The sequence below is a fragment of the Falco peregrinus genome, chromosome 2 (genome assembly GCF_023634155.1).
Source record: "Falco peregrinus isolate bFalPer1 chromosome 2, bFalPer1.pri, whole genome shotgun sequence".
Lineage (NCBI taxonomy): Eukaryota > Metazoa > Chordata > Aves > Falconiformes > Falconidae > Falco > Falco peregrinus.
Window position 1 is genome coordinate 3,732,107 of NC_073722.1, and position 26,167 is coordinate 3,758,273.

At 39.7% G+C, this 26,167-nt stretch overlaps 1 protein-coding gene across 9 annotated transcripts in view; it reads left to right on the forward strand.

Moving 5' to 3' along the window:
- TENM3 (teneurin transmembrane protein 3) overlaps positions 1 to 26,167 on the forward strand; it is a 323,405-nt gene that overhangs the window by 129,855 nt on the left and 167,383 nt on the right. For 8 of the 9 annotated variants that reach the window (XM_055796254.1, XM_027777400.2, XM_055796255.1 and 5 more), the window contains one exon: positions 20,878 to 21,087. The exons of the other annotated variant lie outside the window; for it this stretch is intronic. In XM_055796254.1, the coding sequence (XP_055652229.1) occupies positions 20,878 to 21,087 (210 nt within the window). The remainder of the gene's footprint in view (positions 1 to 20,877; positions 21,088 to 26,167) is intronic. 9 annotated transcript variants of the gene reach the window in all.

The window sequence follows — 26,167 nt, forward strand, 5'->3', positions numbered from 1 at the left end:
TTCATATTGGATACATTTGTGAGTTTAAAGAATAACTATTCATCACGATTTTGGTTTTTCTTCCAACATCTGCCTTTCTGTATTTATTCTACTTCATGGTAGGCAAAGCTACTGTATAGATCGTTTATAGATTGTGGTGGCAGTGTATATCTCTTATATGCGTATGCATATGTGAAGTGAATAGACAGTATTTTATGCAGGTAAGTAAGTAAAGTACGCTATGCATAGCCAGTATTGATAGACATATTCTGTGTCTGATACTTAACAATCCAAACGAGAACCAGAACAGTCTCATGGCTCATGCAATTAGACAAAGATACGAGTATTATCAGTCCATTAGCAGACAGGCAGATCCTTTCTCGTAAAAGCAAGAAGTAGTTGTGGTAGAGATGTGTAGAGATTAGGTAGAAATCTGAAGACCTAGACTTAATTTAGTTGGTCCCTGTTAACAGAACGTCAGTGGTTAAAAACATTTGTGTGTTGTTCAAGCACTGAAGCAGTCTGATTCCAGCAGCAACTTGAGCAGGCTAGCGAATACGAAAGAAAATGAGGAAAAGAGAGTAGTGAGAAAGGCAAGACTTCAAAGATTTTTAGATTCATTCGTTTTTACTTACTCTTTTGCAGGCACTTGTGCTTACCCTTAAGGCTTAACGTCTTTAGTCGCTTCAAAATGGCACAGCAAAGTGATTTTTAGCTGGCTGTATGCTGCTAGTGTGAAGGCAAATCTTCAAACTTGTCTGTTCCCACCTATTTCAAATACTAGCAAAGCTTGTGCATTTAGCAGTAGTTCAGCTTTTGATGCGCAGTAATGCTTTTTAATAGAGCTCATTGATTGTACGTATGTAATCTTTGAACCTCTTTTTTGAATGGTTTATCATCAACTACCTAGAAGGTGCTGTCTCCTTGAGTTTTGGATACAGTCTCAAGGAAAACTGTTATGAAACTGAGATGCAGACAATGTTAAAACTGCTGTCTTTTCCCCCCTAATTATAGGTCACTCTTCTTGCATTAAGAGTCTTCCTGTTTTGCTCCTACCTTTGTAAAAGTAAACTGTAAAATGTAAAAGTACACAGTGATGAAGCATGTCCCCTGAACTCTTCCCTGCTGGAATCAGGGACACCGTGTGAACTGGATTGCATTACAAAGTGGCATAATTGTGTTCTTTGTTTTGCTTCCTGTTCGGTTCCTAACAATACCTAATATTTGGGCTGCTTTCTTTTGGCATCTGAGCACTGAGCTGACATTTTGATGGCACTATTTACTGTAACCCCAAGGTCTCACTCCTGAGTGGTAATGTTCAGCTTAGAACCCATCACTGTACATGTGAAGTTAAGGTTATACTTTCCCATGTGCATCACTCTACATTTATCCACACGGAATTTAATTTACCATTTCACTGTCTAGTCACTCAATTTCATAAGGTCCTGTGATTCTTCACCGCTTGCCCTCACCCTTACTGCCCTGAATAAGTTTGTATCATCTGCAAACTTGGTTGCTGCAGTGCTCAGCTACCTTTCCAGGTCAATTACAGGCGTGGAAAGAGCAGCAGGTCTCAGTGCAGATCCCAGTGGTCCTCCACTGGTAGGCTTCCTCCGCTGTGCAGACTTGACCATTTACACTCATTTCTGGTTATGCCTTTTAATCAGTTACATTGCCATGCAGAGACCTCTATTTTGCCGTGGGTGCTTAGTTTCTTTAAAAGCCTTTGGTGAAGTACTTGTTTAAAATAAGCCTATAGAAATCCACATAGGCTGTGTTGACTGGATCACTGCTTTCACATGTTTGTTTGAGCTATTTGAAGAATTGGGTTAATTTTGTAAGACAGGACTTCATTTAGAAGACTGAAATTTTACTCATCTGACACATGCCCGCTTAGTCTATTTGTTATTATAGTTTCTATTAACTTGACTAGCATATAGACATCAGGCTTGCAGATTGCTGTTCCCTGGAGCTTTTCTGGAACCTGTATTAGAAGTTGGCAGCACATTAGCCACACTGGAGACCTTGAGTAGCAAGGCACTGGGGAGAAGGATGACACATCGTCATTAGTAATTCAGCTATTCTACCTTTGAATTTTCACTCTCAGATGACTGCTGTCTGGTGCCAGCCATTTGTTACTTCATACAGAGAAAGAACTGGGTTTTTTTTTTTGGTTATAGTCTTCTGTAATGCCTAGCACAACGGAGTCCCTTGTACCCACTAATGTAATAATAAACATACATTAAAATCAGATCAGTTGTTAAAAACTGGATTGAAAAATGCGACTCTTCCTTCTACTATTACTTGCAAGTTTTAGTAATATACTGTTGTGTTTTGTTTGATTTTGTTTATTTTCATTTCCCTTACTAGTGTTTGAAAGGGCAATGCAAACAGCTGAAGAAAGGGAAAGATTTCATTTACGGGGAAAGAGACTAAAAATCCTGAAAATGTATAGGATGGTTATTTTGGTTATATAAATCTGAGATGTTATTTGAAACCATGATACTCTAGAAAAAGTCAGATGGCAGCAGTATTTCTAATTTGACAGTTCCCTTTTAATAAAAACATATATGGCCTCCACCATTAATTATCAATCTTAAATTACATTAGTCAGATTTCAGCTCATAGATGATAAATGTGGACCAGCTCCATGCCTGGTTTCTGAGTGAAGCTTTTTTGATGTTTCAGTTTTGGGGTATATTCCTTTGGCATTCCTCATTACACTGGTCTCGTTCAGAGCTGAGCAAAGTCATGAGTTTTGTAAAAAAAAAAAAAACAAAACCAAACAAAAACACCAAAAAAAACCCCAAACAAACAAACACAAAACTGAACAAGTAGTTTGGGGTCACAATATACCATTTCTTTGGTGAAAGCTGTGTCAGAGTTGGTATTACATATTCAGATTTCAGGAATTCAGAACTGGGGTTTAGACACACTGGGCTTAAATTTTGAATATATCAGGTTTTTGAGTTCTTTTAACTCCCTGAAGTGGGGTTCCCAACCCAGAAGGCAGAAGAATGTTGCAGGTGAAATGCTTGACAGCAGGTCCTTTTGCTGCTTGACAGCAAAAAGCAATAAGGCTCCTCAGGTGTCTGCAGAAGCATAGCCACAATTTTACTGCAGAGCTCAGCTGAAGAAAGCTCCCTCCCACTCAGGGTGGAGGAAGAGCAAAAGGTTGTCTGTTCTTGTGTTTTTATCTTAAGGAAATGGTCTTTGTGGCCCTTTATGTGGTCCCACGTGATGTAAAATCTGGCAGCTCTGATCCTCCAACTTCACTTTGCTCTGTATTTCACATCCTGTCAGCCCTCAGAGGGAGAAATGACTGATTCTTTTTTTCTTCTGCCATGGGTGTTCAGGGGCATGAAGTATGATTCATCACAAACATGCCACTCAGTCTCATACTCCATCATGCTCGTATCAGAGGCATGAGAAAATAATACCGTTATAACTGGGATTACAATTTTTCCAGTTATGCTTAAGGACTTTGCCAATTACAGGAAGAAGCAATTTCCCTTGGTTAAGTTTTTAGTTTGTCAAGATGAAGATAGGAAAAGTGAGGATAGAAAGTCAGGGCAAAAATGACCGGGTAACGAGGTAAAATTAGTTACAAATAATACATGGAACTAACACGATGAGCATTTAACTTAAGCAGTTTGGCAAACAAAGATTAAATATACATTTACTGATAGTACTGAGCACTGCTTGTATTAGGGGTTTTGGTAGTGATTTTGTTTCTGTTCTTTCACTTCTTTCAATTACTCTGGACAGACCAGGAAACTGAAGTACTCTCATATTTCTTCAGCAACAGAAGGAAATAACAGTGTAAAAGAACTGCTAACTTCTATTCAAACCCTACTTTTTAAATAATAAATACACACACTTCACAGAATTGCAGACCTCAGGAAGAGTTCCCCATATCCTTCCCCACCATATTCATGATTTGTAGAGAAATCTTCTGGGTTTTGCCATCAGAAAAAGTGTCTTAGGAGCATCAGAAACAGGGCAAGGAACCAGCTGGATATCAGCACTCCAGTTTGCTTGGACGTTCGCAAGGTCCAGCTGTCAGATTTGGTACTAAGGAAAGAAAAATCCCTCACTGCTCTGAATGGCAAAAAAATTTTGAGGCCTTTTGTCTTAGGTTGTGCATTCAATGAGGATCACCTGCTAGGATTATATAGACATATTACACCCGTGTTAAATCCAGTTCATTACAGGGACCTTGAGCATTGGTCTCCTGAGGGCTGACATGTATACAATAGCAATTTGAAAACTGTAGGAGAAGAAACTGTTTAAGAGGATTTTGAAAGTTTCTTTTGCATGTAAGATATGGAAGAAGAGACACAAACTACTTTTTTTTTTTTTTTTTTAAAAAAAAAAAAAGGAGGAAAAAGGCAGTGTGGGAGTTTAGGTAAGGATGATAAGAGGCATTAGGTAGAAGATGATCTGGTCTTTGGGAGCTTTCTGAAGTTATGCTAGGGACAGGCATGAGCTGGGGGCTTGTGCGCACCAGCAGGTCATGACAGCTGAGTTCATGTCCACATTGCCTTCTTAGCACATAGCACCTGCAGTGTAAGACTCTGTGCATCCCTGCATGTACTTCTTCACACCTCTCTGGATTGTCTCTAAGACAACAGTGTTGAACTTCAGATTCTGTATCGGGCATGGTATTTTCTGGCCACAAGTTGGCCATTTGTCATTCCTTTTTTAATAGCAGCAAGTGTAACAATAATAATGGAGCATTGCCTGTGGAAGTGCTCTTGGAGTTGCTGCAGGCAATAAGAGATACCAAGACAGCGAAGCTTAGTCTGTTTCCAGACCTTTGGAAAGAGCAGCTACAGAATGCTATAAGAATATCTATATATATATAAAATAATAGATAAACTGGGAGTGACCATAACGTTTTTTCATGGGGTGACTTTAAATCCAGATATTTTGTGTAAGGAATTTATTATGAGTGTCCTTTCAGCTCCTTTCTGTACTTAAGGGATGCACAGCCTGTGTGCTAGCCCAGTGGTTAATTCAGTCAGTCATTGCCACCATTCAGGGCCTGGCTGAAATCTTTGGATGATTGGCTACCTTTTCTCAAGCTCCCACTTCGATGCGCAGCGGGCCAGCCTAGCTTGCAGCCAGCACGCTTTCTGCTCCAGAAAGGCCTTTAGTGAGGAGGTTAACCAAGGCCAAACTGTGTGAATTTGTTCTTCAGTCATGGTCTGCTCCCAGCGACCCCCCTTTCCTGGCAGCAAGGGAGCATCCAAGGACTCAGCTGGGCACAAACCCAGGGGTAATGCGCGTGCAGAATATTCATTGTGTGCGGGTTTAGTAAATCCAGCTTTTCTGGACAGCGTTATGCCTTCTGCTCTGGCTGTGCGCTTGCAGTCCAGCTGATTCTCTTCGGCTCAGCCCCATTTGGCTGGTTCTTCCCAGCCTGCAGACGGTGCTGCTCCTGCCGTGGCAGGGAGCTGAACCCCACTGTGCTAGCTTGACATGGCTTGATGGTTTTGTTGCTGTATGTACCATCATTTCATTGGCAACACTGAGAATAATTTCCAGACTAAACTGGTGTAGGCACTGCCTCCTTAAAACGTAGACTGGGAGAACAACTAGCAGATTCCTCCTTTTTGCATGTTTATTTTAGGTCTTAATAGACTTAAGTATTTCAGGACTCTGTAGTAAAATAAATGCCTGAGGGAGCCTAAAATGTTCACACATAACTAGGGCTGGCAGGAGGACAAGAATTCAGTGTCATGAAAAATTTAGCAGGCTTGGCATTTGTCTTGATGAGGAACTAAACACAGTTCTTCAGAGATTTTAATGAAAAAAAGGAAGGCAGAACAAGTTGCTCTGCAATTAGCTGAGCACTTCTGAGCTGAGGCACTCACCTGGAAGGTGGGAGATCCGGACTTAATCCTCTGGCCTGACTCAAGCAAAACATTGAAGTGTCTTTTCACTAGTAAGCTGCTGTCTCTTCCTGGTCGTGTCTCTTATATTGACCAAAAGTTGGGGTAACCATCTGAGATCTCTCTCCAGTAGCAGGTGGGAATAAAGGTACTTCTGAGACTCTTCTTGTGTTGCAGAGTCTGCAGTTCCTTTTGGTGAATGTTTGGGGGATACTCTATAAAGAAGTGCCCAACTGCATCCACTTAGCCCATTATTAATTTTTTTGTTACGCATGTGTGTGTTTGGTTTTATCAAAAGAAACAATGGCATTACTAGTATTACCTGTGTGTTTATGTTATTCCATGTAATGTCATAACCCACTGTAAATAATTTCTAAGTATATTTTAGTGTGCCAGTGGTTTACACTAAATGGCATAATTATTTAGTGCTACATTCAACACTCCCACGTGTTCTTGTCTTGATTTTTTTTTAGTAGAAGTTCCCTGCCTTTTCTACAATAAATTAATTAATTTGTAACAGAAGAATCATCTGAAACTTTTCAATTGCAGTGTGAGGGAAAATAAAAAGGGTGTCCATTAATGAGAAGGGTGTCTGGAAATAAAAGGGCAATGAGAGGTAAGACGGAAGAAGGTAGAGAGGTAGAGGTTTCCTTGGCTGTGAAAGGTAAGACTGGGACAGCAGGAAGCTTTGTCTCTAGGAGGTCACAAATGCTGTGATGTAGGTGGCACTGCCTCGACTTCGTACATGTTTTGCAATTCTCAGAGGTATGTTGCCTGTCAGCTTTGCAGCATTCAATTTATAACCTTTGCAGGGGATAGGAGACATGCAAGATAAAAATACAGTATTTTGCAAAGCACAAAGGAGAGGGGAATATGCGTTTCTGCCCCCAAACTGGGATCGTGGTAGGAGATGCCTGAAGTAAAAAGATAATGTGGTGAACTCTGTCCAGCAACTTCACATCCAACTAGCATGGGAACCCCTTCTTCAAAGCCTGGATTAAAGAAAACTAGAGGGGGTTTTGGTGGTTGTTTTTTTTTAATGGATAACATCAATGAAGACTAATCTGAGCTGGGGGTGGGAGGGGAAGAGCTAGATGCATTTTAATCCAATAGATTCCATGAAAACAGACTGTAACCATAAAAATGTCGAATAAAGCAGTTGTGTTGTATATTATTGTTTATAATGAATTGTTTTCTTCTTTTTCTGCTAATCGGGCATTTTCGTGAATGTATTTTCCTTCCAAATGGATATGCTCTTGTTCCCATGGAGCAGCTGCGCTAACATATTGTACTTGCATGTTAGGATTTTTTCTTTCAAATGGAATGATATATGAGTCATTTATGCCTAAAACATAGTAAAACTTATTATACTATCATTCATACCACATCTTCTGAAATAAACACATCCAAAAAGACACTTGCAGTGAAAGCTGGATTCCTGAGAGTTTGCATGGGTTGATGAATGTTATGGGTGGATGCATCATTTTTATTCAAAAGAAATTCGTGTATGATTCTTAATGTCACTGCGTGCTCACCTCAGCACACATAATCTTAACAGCAGTGTGACAGAGGGTTTTGTATTAAACTGCACTGATTAACATCCTCCTCTATTTCACAGGATCTGACTTTGAAGTATCCTGTGATTTGTTTTCTACTTCTGGATGTAAAAATTCTGACCAAGAATTGACTTTGCAGGCTGTAAGTGCTTCAGAAAATACATAATGAATGGTAACTGCTTCAGAAAACATGTGATGAATGATTATTTGGACTACTAGGATACCTCAGTGATAAATAACAAATACAAACAACACAGGGAAGAGAAAGCATCTCAGACAACTGAGCAAGCAGGAGAGCTAAGACTACTCCTTTGTCTTTATCTCTTCGGGTAGATGCTGTGGTGTTTTGAGTGTAGGAGGCTAAATCAGGTACAATGTAGGAACAGCAACTGCATCAAAAAACTGCATGCGTGTTAGGCATAAACATGCCAAAATACAAAAGGAGTGAAATGCGGGTAAACCTGGTTTCAATTCTGTGTTTTTCCTTTTCTCTGCACTTATAAATTACATTTTATATGGGCTGATCCTTTCAGAATGAATGTTTAGCTTGTAAGTGTTCCTGCATAATCTTTTCCTTACATAGTGCTGCATTATCGAGCATCATATAAAATTAGTTACTTTGTGCTGATATGAATGTGGACAAAGTCAAGCCATTAGTTGGCTTTTTCAGGGGCTGCTCTCATAATTGGTTGCATTACTTCTTTTTATAAAAGGAGCATTGTGTGAATACAAATGTAATCTTTGTCAAGAACCTGTTAAGAAGTCTTTTTCAGAGGGGAAAAAAAAGCAGTAGAATAAGAATTTTTTTCGTGTCTTTTCGTATCAGTAAGTGCTTTGGTAGATGTTTTGGCAGTAGAGATTTATGAAGGTTGATATGAGGGAGTGGATAATCTTGGAAAGCATGTGCAATAAAGTGTATGGGGAATTTTAGTTTTACAGGGCAGGGCTTCCAGACCGGTGCCTTTAAATGCTTTCTGTGTAGTAATTGGCTTTTATCTGGCAGGTTTTACAGGTACTGAGCGGGTGCATCTTGAAAGTATAATGCTTCAACATTAATAATTTTTCAGGAACTCAGAGACTTACACATCTTCTGCTGGCGATCCTACCATTTAGATGAAGAGCAGTTTTGGAGTTTGCAAAGCACTCAGATGAGAATTTCCTTTTATCTCTTTTCAAAGAGATGGATAACCTCTGCCTGGCAGCAGGTTTGGATGGCCCAGTTGGCATTTCCCTTGTCCTTGGAGAAAGGCCCAAGGATTCTGGAAGCAGCTTGGTAAAGAGGGTTTGTTACCCTTGGCTCCGATCTGGCATAAACAAGTATTTTCTTTATTTTGGTATTTTCCTTACATGTATTTTGGCCCGGTCTTTTAGGCCTTTTCTATTTTCGTTGAGATAAAACCTCTTAGAAGTAACCAGTGTGATTTACTTTACTTTGGTTTTTTACTATTCTGAAGTGGTCAAATTGGCAAAGAAATAAAGATTACGTTATTACTGCTGGATTTTATAGCTAGCGTTTTATGAAACTTTATTAGAACTCCCTTTTGATCATTAGCTCATAACTTTATGAAAAGCACTTTTGGACTGAAATTTTCCATGTTGATTCTGAGGCCAAAGGGATTTTTTTACCTCCATTCAGCATTTTCTGACCTACCTAAACTAATGTGAGGGGTTTGTCTATTTTTTTTAAGAAACGTTATGTCTGTGTTTTTCTAAACTTGAATTGATAACTAACCGTATTTGAAATTTATGGTTTTAAATTATACATATAGCTAGAACACAGCGCAGTCCTGCCAAGTATAAACACAGATAATATGTTACAAAATTAAAAGCTATCAAATAGGGAGTTTATATAAACAGTCAAAATATATTCTATTTTGGATCGCAATAATTTCTTACAGTGGAATTGAGTGACTAAAAATGTGTAACTTTGGGGTGCTTTGCAAATACTGTATAAATTTTCTCACCAGTTAAAACATTACTGTTTATATAATCAGGCAAGCATAAGGGACTGCTTTGATGTGGGGGTTTTGTTTAAGGCTGAATTTCCAGCAACATCTAAATAATAAGTCCAGCTTTCTCTGAGTTCTTAGTACCCAACAGTTTTTATTGTTCTCAGTTTTCTAAATCATCCCTCAACAAGACTACGCTTTGTCAAAAATCTGGCCCTAAAATGCCACCTCCGGCCCATTTCAACACTGCTGCCTTAGTGGCTTTGGTAGCAAGCTAACTTTGGTGATCATGCGGTGGGTTTTCATTTAAGCTTTCCAGCTTCCTGCCTGTGGTCATCTATTTGTTTCTGAGGTAGAAACATTTTCTCCACATGGGCAAAGCTGATAAGTTCTGTTCCAACAGAGAAATAAATTACATGCTAGATGTAATGAGACATCAATGTCCAGTAAATGTCCTGTTGCTTGCAAGAGTGGTACTGCGTGAGACAACAGTCGATAATTTTCTGGTAATTCTCTAATTCCTCTGCGACCCAAAATTCCTTTGTTAAGAAGTTAGATTTAATATAGGGGAAAAAAAAAGCCCCAACAAGGAACAAAACTTGAAAGTGCAGCAGGAAGGGAAGGGCTTTTGAAAATGGAGCAATGAAGAGCTAGCAAAAATACCTACTCTGTTACCTCCAGGCATACAAACCCTATGAAGTTCAATACTTCTTTACTGGTTAGATAAGTTTGATGTTTTATTAGCAGGACTGCTTTCTCCTTTCTTGTTGCTAAATGTATGCTTTCGTAAGCATTGCACGGTTCTTTAGTTTTACAAGAAATTTTATTGGTTTACTTTATTGGGAAAAAGCAGGGTGTAGCAGCACGATGTTTATTTCATGTGGAAGGCTCTGGTGATAGCGCGGCTTCACAGTATGATGGTCCTTGCAGAGCCATGCTGGGAGGTGTGGAGTTCATGTCAGGATGTGTGCCAGTCCCTGGGGCAGCTTTCCATCAGAAGCTGGTGAAGATGGCAACAGTCATTGCATCCTTCCTCCTCCTCCTCCTCCTCTGCTATGCCACAGCCCTGATCTTTTGAAATATCTAATGGTCCCAAAAATGCAGCTAAGAGGGATATAAATAACTATCCTAAAATAACTAATTTGAATATTGAGAAATAACATTTTTTTTAGTAGGTGAGTTTTATAGAATGCTTTCCCAGCAGTTTGTTGATCTTTGTTACCTTCTATCAAAATCTCTCTTTAAATTTGCCATGTTCCCTTCTAAGAAAGCAAGTTATACTCTGTGGTCTGCAAGCACAGGCAATCCAATGTCATTGAAAGCTTCTCTGGATGCTTTGCTCCAAAGATAGGGTTTCCTTTATAGCATACTGCAAGGCAGTAGCCACAGTGGTAGCAAAATTAGGCAAAACTGGCATCCCTACCATTGCTTTGACTGCTTTTCTCATGTAGGGCCTGGTAGAATTAAGAAAACCAAATTTAGTTAATCAGTATTTATTTTGATTTCTCTTTAGACTACTTACTGGGGTGGGAGAAATGAGGGTGGGAAATTACCTGAATCTGAAAACTGAATGAATTGTGAGTCGTTCTCAGATTTACTTTCTCTTTAACAAGCCTTTCCCCCACCTCCTTTCCAAAAAAAAAACCACCAACCCAAGCCCTCCTGTGCTCTTCAAGGTGCATTTCCTGTCCTGTTCCAAAAAGACTTGCTTCTGACCACCCCACCCCCCATCACCCCACTCCCCCACCCCCCCGGTTTAGCCCACAGAGTCATACTGGAAGGAGTATGAACCAGATGTGACGCAGCTCAATCCATTTCTCCTCCAATAATAAAAAAACATGGATAGGAAAAGCAAAGAAGCATTTCTTCAAAGGTACTTTTTTAGGCGATTACTTTTTATGAATTGCCATCAGAAAGAATATCAGCATCCAGAAAAATTACAGTCTTTTACAAAGGTCAGAATTGAGAGTGGAAACTTGGTAAACTCTTCAGCCTCATCACTGAGTGAATATAAGACACACAGAGACTGAGAGTAGCTGTCACAGCAGTTACAGTATATGCCAGCAACTCCATTTTTTAACGCGCAGTTCCATTTCTGGAAATAAAAAAAAAAAAAAAAAAAAAAGCGCACTGGTGGGGTGTTTTCCTGATTTTTTTGCTTGTGTTTGTGGTGGGTTTTTTAACATTAAAATCCTGGCAGGTTTTTGAGAAGGGCTGGGTTCTGTCTACAGCACTGTGTGATTCTTGTTTGTTTTACATGTGAATTGATGAATAGGGAATAGAAAGAACTGAGTGGCTGCACATCCCCTCCACTCAAGGGACCTCTCCTGCCCTCTCCCACCCCTCCATGTAGTGGTCAGTGAAGCAGTAAGCCCAGGCAGATGTGCACAGAAGTGCAGGGCTGTGACTGAGGCAGAAGTCATTAGCTACGAATGGGTGCCTCCTGCGTTGCCTTGGTACACAGCTGTGTATCCCTGCCTGCATGTGGAGAGACTGGGCACCTCTCTAATTTGGCCAGATTCGAGCAGGCGGCAGCTTGGTTTGGTGGCTGTGGTGGGAAGGGGCCAGGTCTATGGCTGAGCCACGCAGGGTCCAGATGGGGCCCCCAGGAGCTCCCCTGCCTACACAGTTGAAGCTCTGTGTGCCCTTAGAGACCTCCATGCTCCAGCTGTCATGTGCTTGCTGCAAGTGGTAGCGGCTTTGCCAAAACTGTGAGTATGCAACTTGTACAGCTGAGTCGGTGGCTGAGCTGGTGCGGTCTTGCCCAGGCTGTGCTGGATGAGGCTGTTACCACAAGGCAGAGGAGCTTGAATCCCAGCAGATGCTCTAAACGGAGAGGTGACGTTTTCATGCAAGAATCCACTGTTGATTTCATCAGCTTGCTTCTGTCCAAACCCCCCACCCCAAAGAAAAAAGAATTAGGCATCTTTTTCTAAAAATACAGAGACACATCACTTAAAATTATTTTCTGAGCGGAATAGGAATTTTCACTCTTCTGGAAATAGCTCTCTGTTCCCCTACCAACATTTTGCATGCCCGCTTTTAATTAATGTTGGGGGAAATAAAGTGGAAACTAAACTTGAGTTGAACAAAATGGCTCCTAAAAATAAAATCTGGATGCTAGAGATGCTTGAGCTCTTAGTTCAGCTCATGAACTTTCTGCCTGGCTGAGTGGACCTTTGCTGTGCACCTAGCTTTTATGTTACGAGGTAATTACTTTTGAAAATGATAATAATAACTTTAAACAGGTAGTGAGAGAAATGCAGTTCAGTTAGGATAATCTGTCAGTTAAGGCTCATATTCTGCAATTTTGTTACAGAGAAAACTGCCATTTAAAGCTAAGATGAGCACTGCCTGAACTCAGGATTTAAGAAGGAGCCGTTGTGGTCATGCAGCCTGACCCCTGTAAGAACAGGGCACTCCTTTTCATTTAGCAATCTGCTGAGCAGCAGCTGTTAAATTTCTGAAACCACCAAAATGCTTCAAAACACTAAGTGTTTGCTACAGAAATGAGTGTCAGTTGTAATGCATAACTGTTTTCTTAAGAAATTTTTCTGTTTTTCAGAAGACAATTACAAGGTTTATATTACAGTTTGTGGTTATTGTACTACACTTCCAAGAAGAAAGAAAAAGGGAAAAATAAAATAAAGAAAAACAAAACAAAAAACCAGCCCAACAAATTACATTTCAGGCCAGCATTTCTCTTTCTTTCTAATGGATTACTTTTGTTTTCAAATCAATGTCTTTTGATTATAGTCTTGTAAAATTTCAGCTTTCAGTCTACAGAAGCGGTTGCAACTTTGTGAGTTTAAATAAGTGTCATCATAATACACTTGTTTTGTTTAGAAGTAATACTTTACAAGGAAATCTAGGAAAAGAACATGGCATTTGTATTTAAGTATTGCATCTAAGATGTAGTCATAGTTCATCAGCACTCGGAGGGATTTGAAACTTGGAAAATACACTTCCCAATTTCAGGGGTAAAAGGGTCATCCGTTATGCATACAAACAAAGGAAAACAAAAACAGTTAAATGGAAAACCCACAGTAGATTGCAAGCATCGTTTTTACACATTTGAAAACATTTATTTTTTAAAGAATTCTTGGCACGTAGTTCTTCTCACCGGAGTGTTTTTCACTATAGGTGGATTTATAGTCTTATTGGTATATATGCATGTGTATATATTTGAAAGACTGTCTATGCATGTGTTTCCTTGGGGACATGGTCACAGTAGCTACAATGGTCGACTCTGATACAAGGAGATAAAAAGAACTGTGTTGGTTATAAATAATCGTTCTTTGTGTGCTGTGCCACACCACTTTTCAGCAGTTCTATTTGCATGTAGAGTTTTAATTAAGAGATAACTGTCACTGCAGGTTGGCTGCAGAAGGCTGCAGTATCCAGCAGAGAGATAAATGCCAATGCCAAGTCATATGAGTTGGAGAGCATACAGGGAGTCCATAATAAAAAATGAGTTTACAATTAAAAAACACTTACTGCTAACTTACTGTGTTATACACAGAGATGAAGAGGTCCAAAATCCGGTTGCTTAGGGTTGTACATACCTGGTCTGGAGTTTGGGGGGTTTTAGAGGGTTTTTGTGATTCAATCTACATGTGCTACATTGGTATTTGAAACTTTGGGATGTGATCAGTAAGCTTGTTAGGAGGGTGTAGGTGCCCTATTTAACAAGAGTGTGTTACAGCTTTCAGCACACTGGGAAGTCCTAGAACAGATTGCAAAGAGCCATCTCAGCTTGATTCAGAAGGGCTGTAAGTGTCCTCAGCCTGTTTGAAAGTGTTTTGGTTTCTAATTAATTTAGCCAGAAGACATGCTATTTCTGACCTTCACAAACCACTGCCTGTCTGATCCCAGTTTTAAAGGATCCCATTTTTATTAAAAAAAATAAATAATAATAAAATCCCAACAACCAGCAACCTGTCTTTTCCTGTTGTGTGGAACAAAGAAGGTACAAAATGGGTATATATAGCTACTGTTAGTGAGCCATTATATGTATAATGTATTTTTCCACAGTATGTGGTGTGGTTTTGGGTTTATATGACATAATAGTGCCATTTAAAATAACATGAAATCTTCATTTCCATGAAGTCACCAGCAAAAATCCCATTAATTTAAGTAAAGGAAGGAGATACCTACCTTGCAATTTGTAATTTAATAGCATTTTCTTACTGACATTGAAGTCAGTAAGTACTTTTTACTTCAAAATAAGACTTTCCTCTTCTGTCTTTGAGATGCAGATAGAGGAATTTTTTTCCTTCAGTCTCGATGACAAGGGCTGCCAAGACTGTGAAAGGAAAACTTCACTGTTCTGCCATAGCTAAGCAGCCTAAACAGAGCTGTCTGCTCTTGTATTGCCTTAAGCAGCCATCAGAAGTTCTGTGTAAGAGTTAGGTATAGGATTTATGCATTCTGATTGAGATGAAAATAATGGCCCTTCAAATTTTTATAGGGAAATTACTTTTGCAAAGTATGTAACTTTCAATACATCTTATGCAAAGTGAATTAATAATGCCAGGTTTTGAAAATTAATCTAGATATGTGAACATAAGTTGTGTGTTAAAGAAATTCTTGAAGCAGCAAAGACTCTCTTGAACTAAAGCATGATCTTAAGAATCTGAAGATTTACAGTTACAAAAGAAAGTAATCAAGCTTTTTCCTTTTTTGTTGATATCGTATGGCCATCAAAATGTTGCTCTTTAAAGAGTTTGGATCTGTTGGGAAGTTTTGATAAGTACATGTATTTTAAGGCTCTGCAGAGGCTTTCTGGGTCATCTATTCCAGCCTGCCCACCTTGCAACAGCAGGAGATCATTACTATTGCTTCTCTTCCATCCTACTTTTCTCCTAAATGCCGTGTTCCAAAAGTGCCCAATACTATTTTCTCTAAAGTGCATGTAGTGAAGATGCAGTGTGTAATTCATTTACGCACCCGTTGGTGTTGAAGCAAAGTGCTTCTTCAGCATGTGAAGACAGATAAAAGATGAAAGCTGAGCAGTTGTTGGATTCGTTCTTCATAATACAATATAAATAAGCTTAAGTGCTGCTAATAGCCTTTTTTAATTTTTTTTATTATTATTATTTTTTTAAAGGGAATGGGTGTAGACAACCTGTACATGACTCTAAGCTGTGGGCTGTGGCTAGGTGGAAGTGTCCCTGAGGCTTTGGGGTTGAAGGCACAGCTCTGCCCTGCACTACCCCCAGCTCTTCCCACACTCTGCAGTAGCTCCCCTCCCTTCCCTGTGCTCATACCCATGGTGTTAGACAGCAGCAACTGCCAGAGGCTCAGCCTTAGACTTACTTAAGCCTTAATATACTGAAGATAGAAAATCCTATGCATTCCTGTGCCTCCCATTACTACCAGTCCACTGATGGCAGTCTTGCCCTTTGTTTCTTTGCTATCTCTTTATGGGTTGCACTTACCATACTTGTCCCTTTCAGCTTTTCCATATGTGACATCAGCTCTGCTTCTAACTTCTATTTTATAGTTTAGGTAGAGTCAATCTTTGTGTAGAACAGTACAAAATTATTTTTTTACATAATTATCTTGTACATATGTATTTAATGTATCCATTATTAGCTCAGGTGTATTTCTTTGTCAGTGTTCCTCTTACAAGCAGTTCTTTGGGTTTTACTTTCTTTGGGGACTTGTATTATTTCCTTAGCAAATTTATTCACATCTTCACATATTGCTCTATTAAGTCTGTTCCTGCTGTAGTTTGCCTATATTTGCTGCAAATCTTTTTTGGTTTGTGTGAGATAATTTTTTTTTTTCATAAATACAGGAAGATAATTGAAAGTCATGTATTTTTGGTTATAAACATGCCAATGGATTAAAGTGTGTTTATACTTACAACTAACCTAAAAGATGAGATTTCAGTACTCTTAAGCCCAGTATACTTTCTCATTAAAAATAGCTTACCATCTTATGTCAAAGTCACATAGTTAAAACATGAAAATTTGCTTTTTTTTAAAGTATGGGCAAGAAAGTCAAAGCAGAACAGAAATTTCTGCTAGCCTGTATATGGAAAGAAGCAGAACAGAGAGGGCGGAAAATCAATATTTGTATTTCTGTGGTTTTCCTTAGAATGAAGTATTCTTTGCATCGTTTTGTGCCTCCAAGCTGTGTGAAAAAGTGTTATAATCAATATAATTGGCTTTTGTCATATTTAATGATTTTTGTGATTTATAAATGTGTTTAAGACTTCAATAAGAGATATTACCACATATTTAAAAATGCCTTTCATTCCATGTAAAAAAGAATTGGAGAGGAATACGTACATCATTTACACTTCTTCTTTCTAGTGTGGTGTTTGTGTTTTTTTTCTTAACATGTAGCTTATTCTATAAATGGCAATATAGCGATCTGTCTACCTTTTCACTTGGAATCAAAGAGGAGCTCAATGCAGAAATCTGCCAGTGCTGAATGAATTTGTACAGAAATACTGCTGGTTGGCCTAGGGTTCTTACAATGAAATGGCTCGTACTATAACCAGCTCGCTTTTCTCTGCAGACTGTGTAATTTAGTGACAAGAAAGCACCAAAGGGAGGGTTAAGGAGAGTTTCCATCCTTTATTGGATGCAGGGGGAAACAGTGACAAAGGCTGAGGTACTTAACACCTTCTTCACCTCAGCCTTTAGCAGTAAGACCAGTTGTTCTCTGAGCACCCAGCCCCCTGAACTGGAAGACAGGGACAGGGAGCAGAATGAAGCCCCCATAATCCCAGGGAAAGTGGTGAGCGACCTGCTACACCACTTAGACATGCACAGGTCTATGGAGCTTGATTGGGATCCATCCAAGGGTACTGAGGGAGCTGGTGGAAGTGCTCACCCAGCCATTTTGAATCATTTGCCAGCAGTCCTAGCCAGCTGGGAAGGTCCTGGTTGGCTGGAGGTTGGCAAATGTGACGGACATCTACAAAGAGGATCTGGGGAACTACAGACCTGTCAGCCTGATCTTCATGCTGGTGGCGAAGTTTATGGAGTGACATCACATGGCATGTACAGTGCAACTACATGATCAGGCCCAATCAGCAGGCATTTATGAAAGGTTTGACCAACCTGATCTCATTCCATAACAAAGTGACCCACTCAGTGGATGAGCAAAAGGCTGCGGATGTTGCCTACCGAGGCTCCAGTAAAGCCTTTGACTCTGTTTCCCACAGCGTTCTCCTGGAGAAACTGGCCGCTCATGGCTCGGACGGGTGAACTCTACACTGGGTAAAAAGCTGGCTGGACGGCCGGGCCCAGTGACTGGTAGTAACTGGAGTTACATGCAGCTGGTGGCCGGTCACAAGTGGTGTCCCCCAGGGCTCCGTATTGGGCCCACTCCTGTTCAAGATCGTTATCCATGATCTGGATGAGGGGATCGAGTGCACCCTCAGTAAGGTCGCAGCCAACACCGAGCTGGGGGGGAGTGTTGATCTCTTGAGGATATAAAAGCTCTGCAGAGGGGTCTGGACAGGCTGGACCGATGGGCCGAGGCCACTTGTATGAGGTTGAACACGGGTCAGTGCCGGGTCCTGCCCGTGGGTGACACCAGCCCCCCGCAGCGCTACAGGCTGGGGGAGAGCGGCTGGGAAGGGCCTGGGGGAAAGGGCCTGGGGCGCTGGTCAGCAGCCGGCTGGGCATGAGCCAGCTGTGTGCCCAGGTGGCCAAGGCGGCCAACAGCATCCTGGCTTGTGTCAGAAATACTGATGTGGCCAGCAGGACTAGGGAAGTGATTGTCCCCCTGGACTCGGTACTGGCGAGGCCCCATGTTGAATCCTGTGGTCGGTTTTGGGCCCCTCCCTACCAGGAGGACATTGAGGTGCTGGAGCAAGTCCAAAGACGGACACCGAAGCTGGTGAGGGGTCTAGAGGACAAGTTGTATGAGGAGCGCCTGAGGGAACTGGGGTTGTTGAGCCTGGAGAGAAGGGGCTCAGGGGAGACCTCATCACTCCCTGCAGCAAGGAGGTTGTAGCGAGGTGGGTGCTGGTCTCTGCTCCCAAGTAACAAGCGATAGGACAAGAGGAAATGGCCTCCGGCTGTGCGGGGGAGGTTTAGCTTGGCTATTAGGGAGGAAATTCTTCACCGAAAGGGCTGTCTAGCATTGGAACAGGCTGCCCGGGGAAGTGGTGGAGTCACCGTCCCTGGAGGTATTTAAAAGGTGTGTCAATGTGGTGGTTAGGGACATGGTTTAGTGGTGGACATGGTAGTGTTAGGTTAGTGGTTGGACTTGGTCTTAAATATCTTTTCCAACCTAAATGATTCTATAATTCTAAGACCTGCTTTCCAGTGTTACACTGGTTTATAAAAATCAAATCACCAAAATTGTGTAACTTGCTGGTGGTGTTAAAGCCTTTATCACCCGATTTCTGCAGTGGCAGAGATCTATACCCACTGAGTGTAGCAGTGGGAGCTTTGCTAGTAGTCCCCTGCTTCCACCCCACACCTGACACACAGTGTTTTCTGAACTGAGAAACCCAGTAAGCCCGAGCACCTAAAGTGATGCTCGTTCTGGATGGCAACTCATCAGTCCAGTGCAGTGTGAACTAGCCAGTAGCACTGAGTCAATTAATAAATTTGGATAAATGAGGTAACTCACAAAATAATTAAGGCACCTTCAACATGACACATTCTCAGGCAACTGGATATTTTGTATGATTACTGTTTATGTAACCAAGGCTCTGTTGTGTTCAAAAGTTAACGAGTGTTAATGAGCTAATTTGTGTTTGAAAAACTGTTAACTGTTATTGCAGTTATTGAAAAAATTAAATGTAATAGCTATCTACATCAGTTTGAATATATCATAAATAGTGCATTAAATACTCCATCAGGAAATAACTACAAATCCAGATTACTGAAATAAGCAATGTAAAAAAATCAAGGTGTAGCAAGAAAATCTGGTGTCACTTTATCTTGAACTTCAAAACATGCCCAATCTTTACTTCCAGATTCCCATGTAGAGCCCTGTAAAATGTTGTTCCCCCGTCCTTGTTATTTCCATGGCTATAAACCTTCAGTTTCACGCAGGAGTTACTTGAGTAATAGCAAGTGCTCGCTTTACTTCCAGAACCAAACCTGAATCTTAAATTGGTAATGATACGTATTGTGCTGTTCAATACAAGAAGAGGTAAATGACATGGAAGAATTAAGCAAATGGTTTGTTGTGAGGCTGTCACAAGTTTCTTTCCAGGGAAAACGATTGGTTAGGGTTTAGCAACATGTTCTCGAGATCTTTTAAGATACAATGTGGTGGGATAAATGGCTAAACTGAATATGACAGAAAAAAAATCAAAAATTGAGGTGATTCTGGCAGTGTACAAGGGAGATCAAGGGAAGGTAGCTCAAGCTTTTTGTGCCAATATGATTTGTTGTGTTAATCTTAAATATAATGCTGAAGGGTGCTGCACCTCTCCAGCATAACTATACTATTGAGTACCATAAAAACAAGTCATTACATGATGGAAAAACCCCACTCTCTTCCTTTAATATAAATATAGATTCATAGTTATGAATGGTATCCGTGCAGGTTAATCTAATTCTTTTAACATAAAGTATGTAGTAAAGCTACTTTATTTTCTGGTACAATTCCCTTCCTGTAGGCAACATAATACTATATTCAGAAGTAGTCCAGCAGTCTTACCCTTACAGGGTGAGATCGGTGCTGACTAAATACCGTAAAGAACGAATGTATTCACAGGGTAAATTAGGTGACGCTTTCTCTGCTGTTTACCACGTTTAATCGTTGTTCCATTGGAGGACTAAATGCATTGTTATGATATCCTAAAGCTTTGTTTAAATCTGTCTTCCTCCGCGATGCCTTTACAATACTTTCAAGATGTAGAAATGGGATGTAGTCATTGCATATGCATGTTTTAAAACAACTTGTGCAGATAGACTCAAGTTTTACAGGTGAAACATTTTAATAGACTTTAAATAGTGTATGTGTCTGAGAAATGCTGGTAAAAACTGAAATTCCTGTCATAGTAACTCATGGTAGAAATTCAGGGCTGAGTTTCCCTGTATGTGTGAGCTTGGAAAGCTGTTCCTGTTTCTTTGTTGGTCTGTATTTTTTTTTTTCCATAACTAGATTTTGGACTGGAGTATCCCACTGAAAGAAGCAGCCCTGTATTTGGCCATATATTTCAGTACTTCTATACTGCGGAAAGGCTTGAATAATAGAAAATCATGTGTTTTCTGAATGGTTGTACAAAAAATACTTCGTTAAGTTTGGCACCTGTTCCTCTGTCATTCTGTGTTGCAGAGACATTGGAAGTCTAGGTAGTTGATAGACACTGTCCATTAAAATAACAAGTCGTGGCATTGTGTTAGGTTTTCTAAACCGGTTTATTACAGATAATTGTCATATCTTCTTTGTCCATCTCTTTTTATTGTTTGAAATAGACTATTCGCCTTTCAGTGATACAAAAAATGATTTGTTGTTCATGTGATATCTTGATCCATATTTTAAATTAATTTTTATTTTTTTTCATAGGTCCTCCCATGCCATCCTCCTCATCTAGTCCATCAGTTACTGAACATTTACACTCCCCTCCTCCATCACCCAATCTCCATGACAACCAGAGGTGGTTATTAAGTAATAACGCCAGCCAGCCAGTTCAGGACTCTGATACAGATGAGGACTATACTGCCAGCTCATATCTAGTACAGACCGGTACTATTTCAGTGTCTGTCCCAGGTCATGGTAAGAAGAGGACACTTTGTCTATAGTTTGAATACCCTTTTATTTTCCATCCTTTTACGAAATCGACTAATAAAAATTAAAGATATCAACATTACTTTGTATTTTAAACTGGTTTTCCTTTAAATGTAGCAAATTATGTTTCTACTTTACTATAGGATATGCAAGAGTAGAAACTAACTTCTAGTATATAGAAGCTCATTGAAGTTATTTTAATATGCCATACTTATATGAAACAATAGCCATTGATGATTTATTATGTAATTTGTAGCAAATGACTAGCCTTTAGTTCTGCTTTTTAAAGGATAGGCTGAAGTTGATTAAACTGTCGTGATGTTTAGCTTCAGAATAATGTGAAAGTTATCTGCCTCATCAAGTTCAGCAGGTTCCATCTGTTCCTTTAATTTCGCTGGGTCAGGAGAATGGGATTTCTATGTTACTGGATAGGGCAGTCTAGATTGGAGAAGGAGATCTAGAGGAAGAGAGCTGTGTGGTGAGAGGAGGCAACAATGGCTCCTGAGATATATGTTCCCATGTTTCTCATACTCCCAATCAGTATGAGTAACCAACAGGAGTGACATGTATTTGAAACACCAATGCCCACTTAGACATCATGCCCTAAGAAACCACATTTTAACTTTTTTATTATTATTATTATTTACACGAAAAACAGTAGCCACAGTGTTCCATTTTTGTTGTATGCTTGAACAGATTTTCTTGCAGTAGGCAGACTGGAAGAATAACGTTAATTCGCAGCCCTTCCCCAGTAGATCAACAAAGCTTGGAGCAAACCTCTTCATTTTCTAATAACCGGTTTTGTCTTTTGATTGTAAAGAACTCTCTTACAGATGAACCACTAGAGGGGGTTTGGGGAAGTATTTTCCTGCATATCAGTTAGTTCAACAGAATTATTTTGCAGAGTGAAAACACTAGCTTGAGCTTCTCTTCCTAGCTTTGAGTGCAGCTTTGGTCTTGTGTCTAAAAGGCCAATCTGCTAAAAGCAGTTGTGTGTGTGAATTTGACGGCTTTTGTGGGGGTTTTTTTGCTATGTTAGGGGCTTGGATTAAGATCTTTAAAACTGACAATGATAACTTTATTTTTGCATGTTCAGCTTGCTCCATATTTAATCTGTGAAGAACTCAAAAAAATTAGTAATACATTGTCATAATCAGAGTATGTTATCAAGTTGGCTTCTTTCCTTTAGGATTATGAAATCTGTTAGAAAACATCTGCATTATCTAAATGGTAGCCTGGTGTAGTTCAATAAGTCAATACATTTAGATTACTGTATCCACCAGCCCTTCCTCTATGAATAAAAAATGCAAAAGTGAGAGAAAGCTGTTAAAAATTTTGAATGGTTGGGATGAACTCCTTATACCTTCTAGCCTCCTAGGAACTAGCATGTGTTCATCATTCCTTTAGGTTTTAGCATGTTGCTGCTTCTGACATTTTGAACAGCTGCTTGCCAGTCTGAGTTTGCCAGTATTGAGAACTGTTCCTTAACCCCTTTCACCACAGACTAGCCAAAATAATTTCAGCAGGTCCCATGGCAAGTAAAGTGTTGGCCTTTTAGCAGGACAAAATAGGGGGGGTGGAGGGGGGTGGGGGTTGATAACAAGCAAGGCAGGAGTTAACACCATGGTGTATGTTGAGAGAGTTGTTCTTGGTAAGACTTGCCAAGCAGAAGGAGAACCCAGCATACTCTGTAAGTACATGTTCGTTGTCCCCTCCCCTCTCCTGCTGTGTCCCCCTGTCACCTCTGTCTGCAGGTGTCTGAGATTGGCCCCTTCAGTGTATAAGTGCAGTAGAAGTGCTTGCAGTTTCTGCTTCCCACTGTCTAAATCGGTGATCTATATATACACTCTTAATCATTAGTCTTGCTGACAGTCATGTAATGCAGCTAATGATGTTTCACTCTCTCCACAAGATTGGACTTGTTTTTAGAAGTGCTTCAACTTGCTAACCACTGGTACTGTATTTGTGATTGCCATAATTTAAGTAAGGTTTGTTTGCTTTTCTGCTGGGTGAGGAGAAGACCATAGGTGTTCTGGTAGCAGGTTTTCATTCTTGCAGTCAGCTGCAGGATCAGGGTTTGTATTACTTGAAGAAAGGATGCTTTCTTCCAGCACGTATATGAATATTATTTGGAATATCTAATTTATTTGCTTATGGTTGGTTTCTCATACTGAGAAACATCTGATACTGTTGGCCTGTTGATGGGGAAAAAATAATGTTCTTTGTAAAACAGGCAGGAGCAGAATTTAATAATTAAGCTAATACTTTCTAAGTTAGCTACAGCTTTCTTCTACTCAGTGGTTTGCATTGTTGTATAACTTTTTACCAGTATATGAATTCCCCAAATTTACCCTAGAAAGTAAATATCATTTAATTGTGGCCTTTGGTACAGCCTTATTTTGAGTATTGTGTTTTCTTTAGGTAAAATGGTAAGTAATACGGCATGTGTAGCACTTCCACAGAAGGAAAGTGGGGGGCGGGGGCGTTTCCATAGTTGTCTTTTACATCTGAATGAATTAAGCTTTCCTTGCTATCTAATGTTAACGGATACAAAATACCTCCAGTGCCATATTCTGGGTGGTTTTGTCCAATGTTTATATTGGCAGGGGGTGAAGGATCACTTCTGAAGCATTTAAGATAAAAAAAGGTACTGACCAAAAACAATTATATAATTGAACTGTTTTCAGTTATATTGACTTTATGTGAATAGCATGTTAAATTACCCTCTCTTTAGTCTATGCAAACATCTGTTTGTTTTCCTTTAGTCTGAGTTCATTTGATCAATGTAGTTTATTTGATCAGCTCCCTCCAAATTTAAAGGATCTGATTATGTGTTTAGAATCATATTAATCTAAGTCTTTGGGTTTGATTAGTTTGTTTTGTTAACCAATGGGAATTAGCTTTCATTTGAGGAATTAGCTAAAAGAGAAATGAAAATTACTAAAATCAGTTATCAAATGCTTACCACATGAGAAGAAAAGATTTTCATGGAGGTATTGCTAGTAGCTTTAAAAATTTGTATCAAATGAGGACTGTTGTGGACAACTTAACTAGGAGTCATTTCATTTCTCTAAAAGCAGTGTGTTAATAGGTTATAAAGTTCAGAAGATGAATTTTAGGACCATCCCTCATAACAGTGTTCCTTTACACAGCACTCCAATTTGTTCTACTTGTTCTTCCTCTTCTCCGTGGTGCAGCTCAGTATACTGACTCTGTTCCAGCAGTCAGCCTATTTGTCTACTGATCTCAGAACAATTTGCTAGTTTTATTGGTTTTAGACATAAAAGCCAACTAGTTTATAAGAAATAGGAGCATCTGAATGTCTGCAGGAAAGAGGAACAATTGTTCAAGTGTGAGGAGGTAGAACTGAATCTAGAGGAAGAGGATTCTTGAATGTGACTGAGGTGGAGAGGGTTTGTTTATGTAATAAAGTCTCCTTATAAACAATAGAAGTCATGTAAATTTATTTAAGCATCTTGATAAGCTGCTTAATCTTTTTCCACAACAACCTATAGATTTCTCAGAATTCGGAAGGGAATTTATTGAAATTAGTGGTAGCTTATCTTTCAATACAGACATGTATTATAATGAGAAATACAATGCTAGATTCTTAGATTAAACAGACTGAAGAAAAGATACAGTTAAATATTAATGCTTACTACTGGCAATAGAGATTAAGAGTCTGAAATAGAAATTCAGATTTGAGGAATTTTACCCCCTAAATTGGAAATAATATGGCAAAAACTTCAGTTGCAAAGCAGAGAAAGATGGGTTTCACAGCAGCATTTGTACAGTGTATTTGAACATTCAAGTTGTACAAGATTCTTATGTTTCTTAATAACAATTTGTGATGATAGTTCATCTGATGGGAAGATCTGAAAAAGATTTCAGTATAATGTAAAATGTTTTTCAGTTGTCCTTGATCAAGGGTCTGCCAGGTGACGCACGATAAGCAAGATCTGCTCCAGCCACATGGGAGTTGCAGATTGATGGGCTTTTCAGTTCAAAATGGCTAAGGTTTCCTGCAAGGAGAAAAAATTTGGATATCTAGAGCACAACTCCGAATTTCAATTTGTGAAAGAGAAAAAATAACCTAATAAGGCTGGTTGAATGATAACATATGAGAACTCTTCATATTCAGAGGTCTTATTGTAGGACATCTCACTCTGCAGACACCAAATGTTCTGTGACATGATTCTCCTATAAACATATTTTGAGGACTTTAGTTCATGATGACTCATTAGAATTTTATGGGAGAGGTTATAAAAAAGTATCAGTCCTACAGAAATTATTACTATTTTATCATACCACAATGTCAAGAAGCCAGAGTCAAAACTACCTGCTTTTGTACAAGCACCTAAAAGAATACAGGCCAAATGCTCAAGCCTGGCAGTGGTTAATGGCCAGACGCAACACATGTACATAGCATAGGTGTGAATTTTGTTGAATTTGTAAATTTGGGGCTTTTAATGTTTCAGATTTTCCCTCCAGCTATCATATTTTATTTTTCTGCTTAACTGTCTCAATTAATGTATAACCACCATAACTAAGCAATCTGCTATTTCTTCTTCTCCTCACTTCTGCTTTTTCCTTCCTGCCAGAATCAAATGAAACTGAAGTGTAAATGGAAGTACACGCAGGCATTTGTGTTAAAAGTTAGTGGAAGAGGCAAGTGACCTTAAGGCATCTTGTCTTCCTTTGCACCTCTTGCTTTTGCCTCTGTGAGGGTAAGCGGACAGCATGATTTCCCCCTTCATACCGCGCTGGCTTGAGATAAGGCTGGAAATAACCTGTGAATGTTGAAAAGACCCAGGGCAAATTAAATTAGTCCTAACCAACATCTTGGAAGTACCTCACGTAACCTTCTGGCTGTCCTGCTTTAGTGCTTACAAAACACTTCCCAGCCCTTATTCCATCTTTGCTTTGCCACAGTTACTCCACAAGGGAAACTGCGTGTGCTGCTGACCTAGAACGTAGCAGCAAGGCTGTCACCTGCCATGTATTCAAGAGCAGTTTAGCTCTGATTATTGGGGAACAAAAGGAGGGGGGGAAGAAGTGCTAGGGGAGA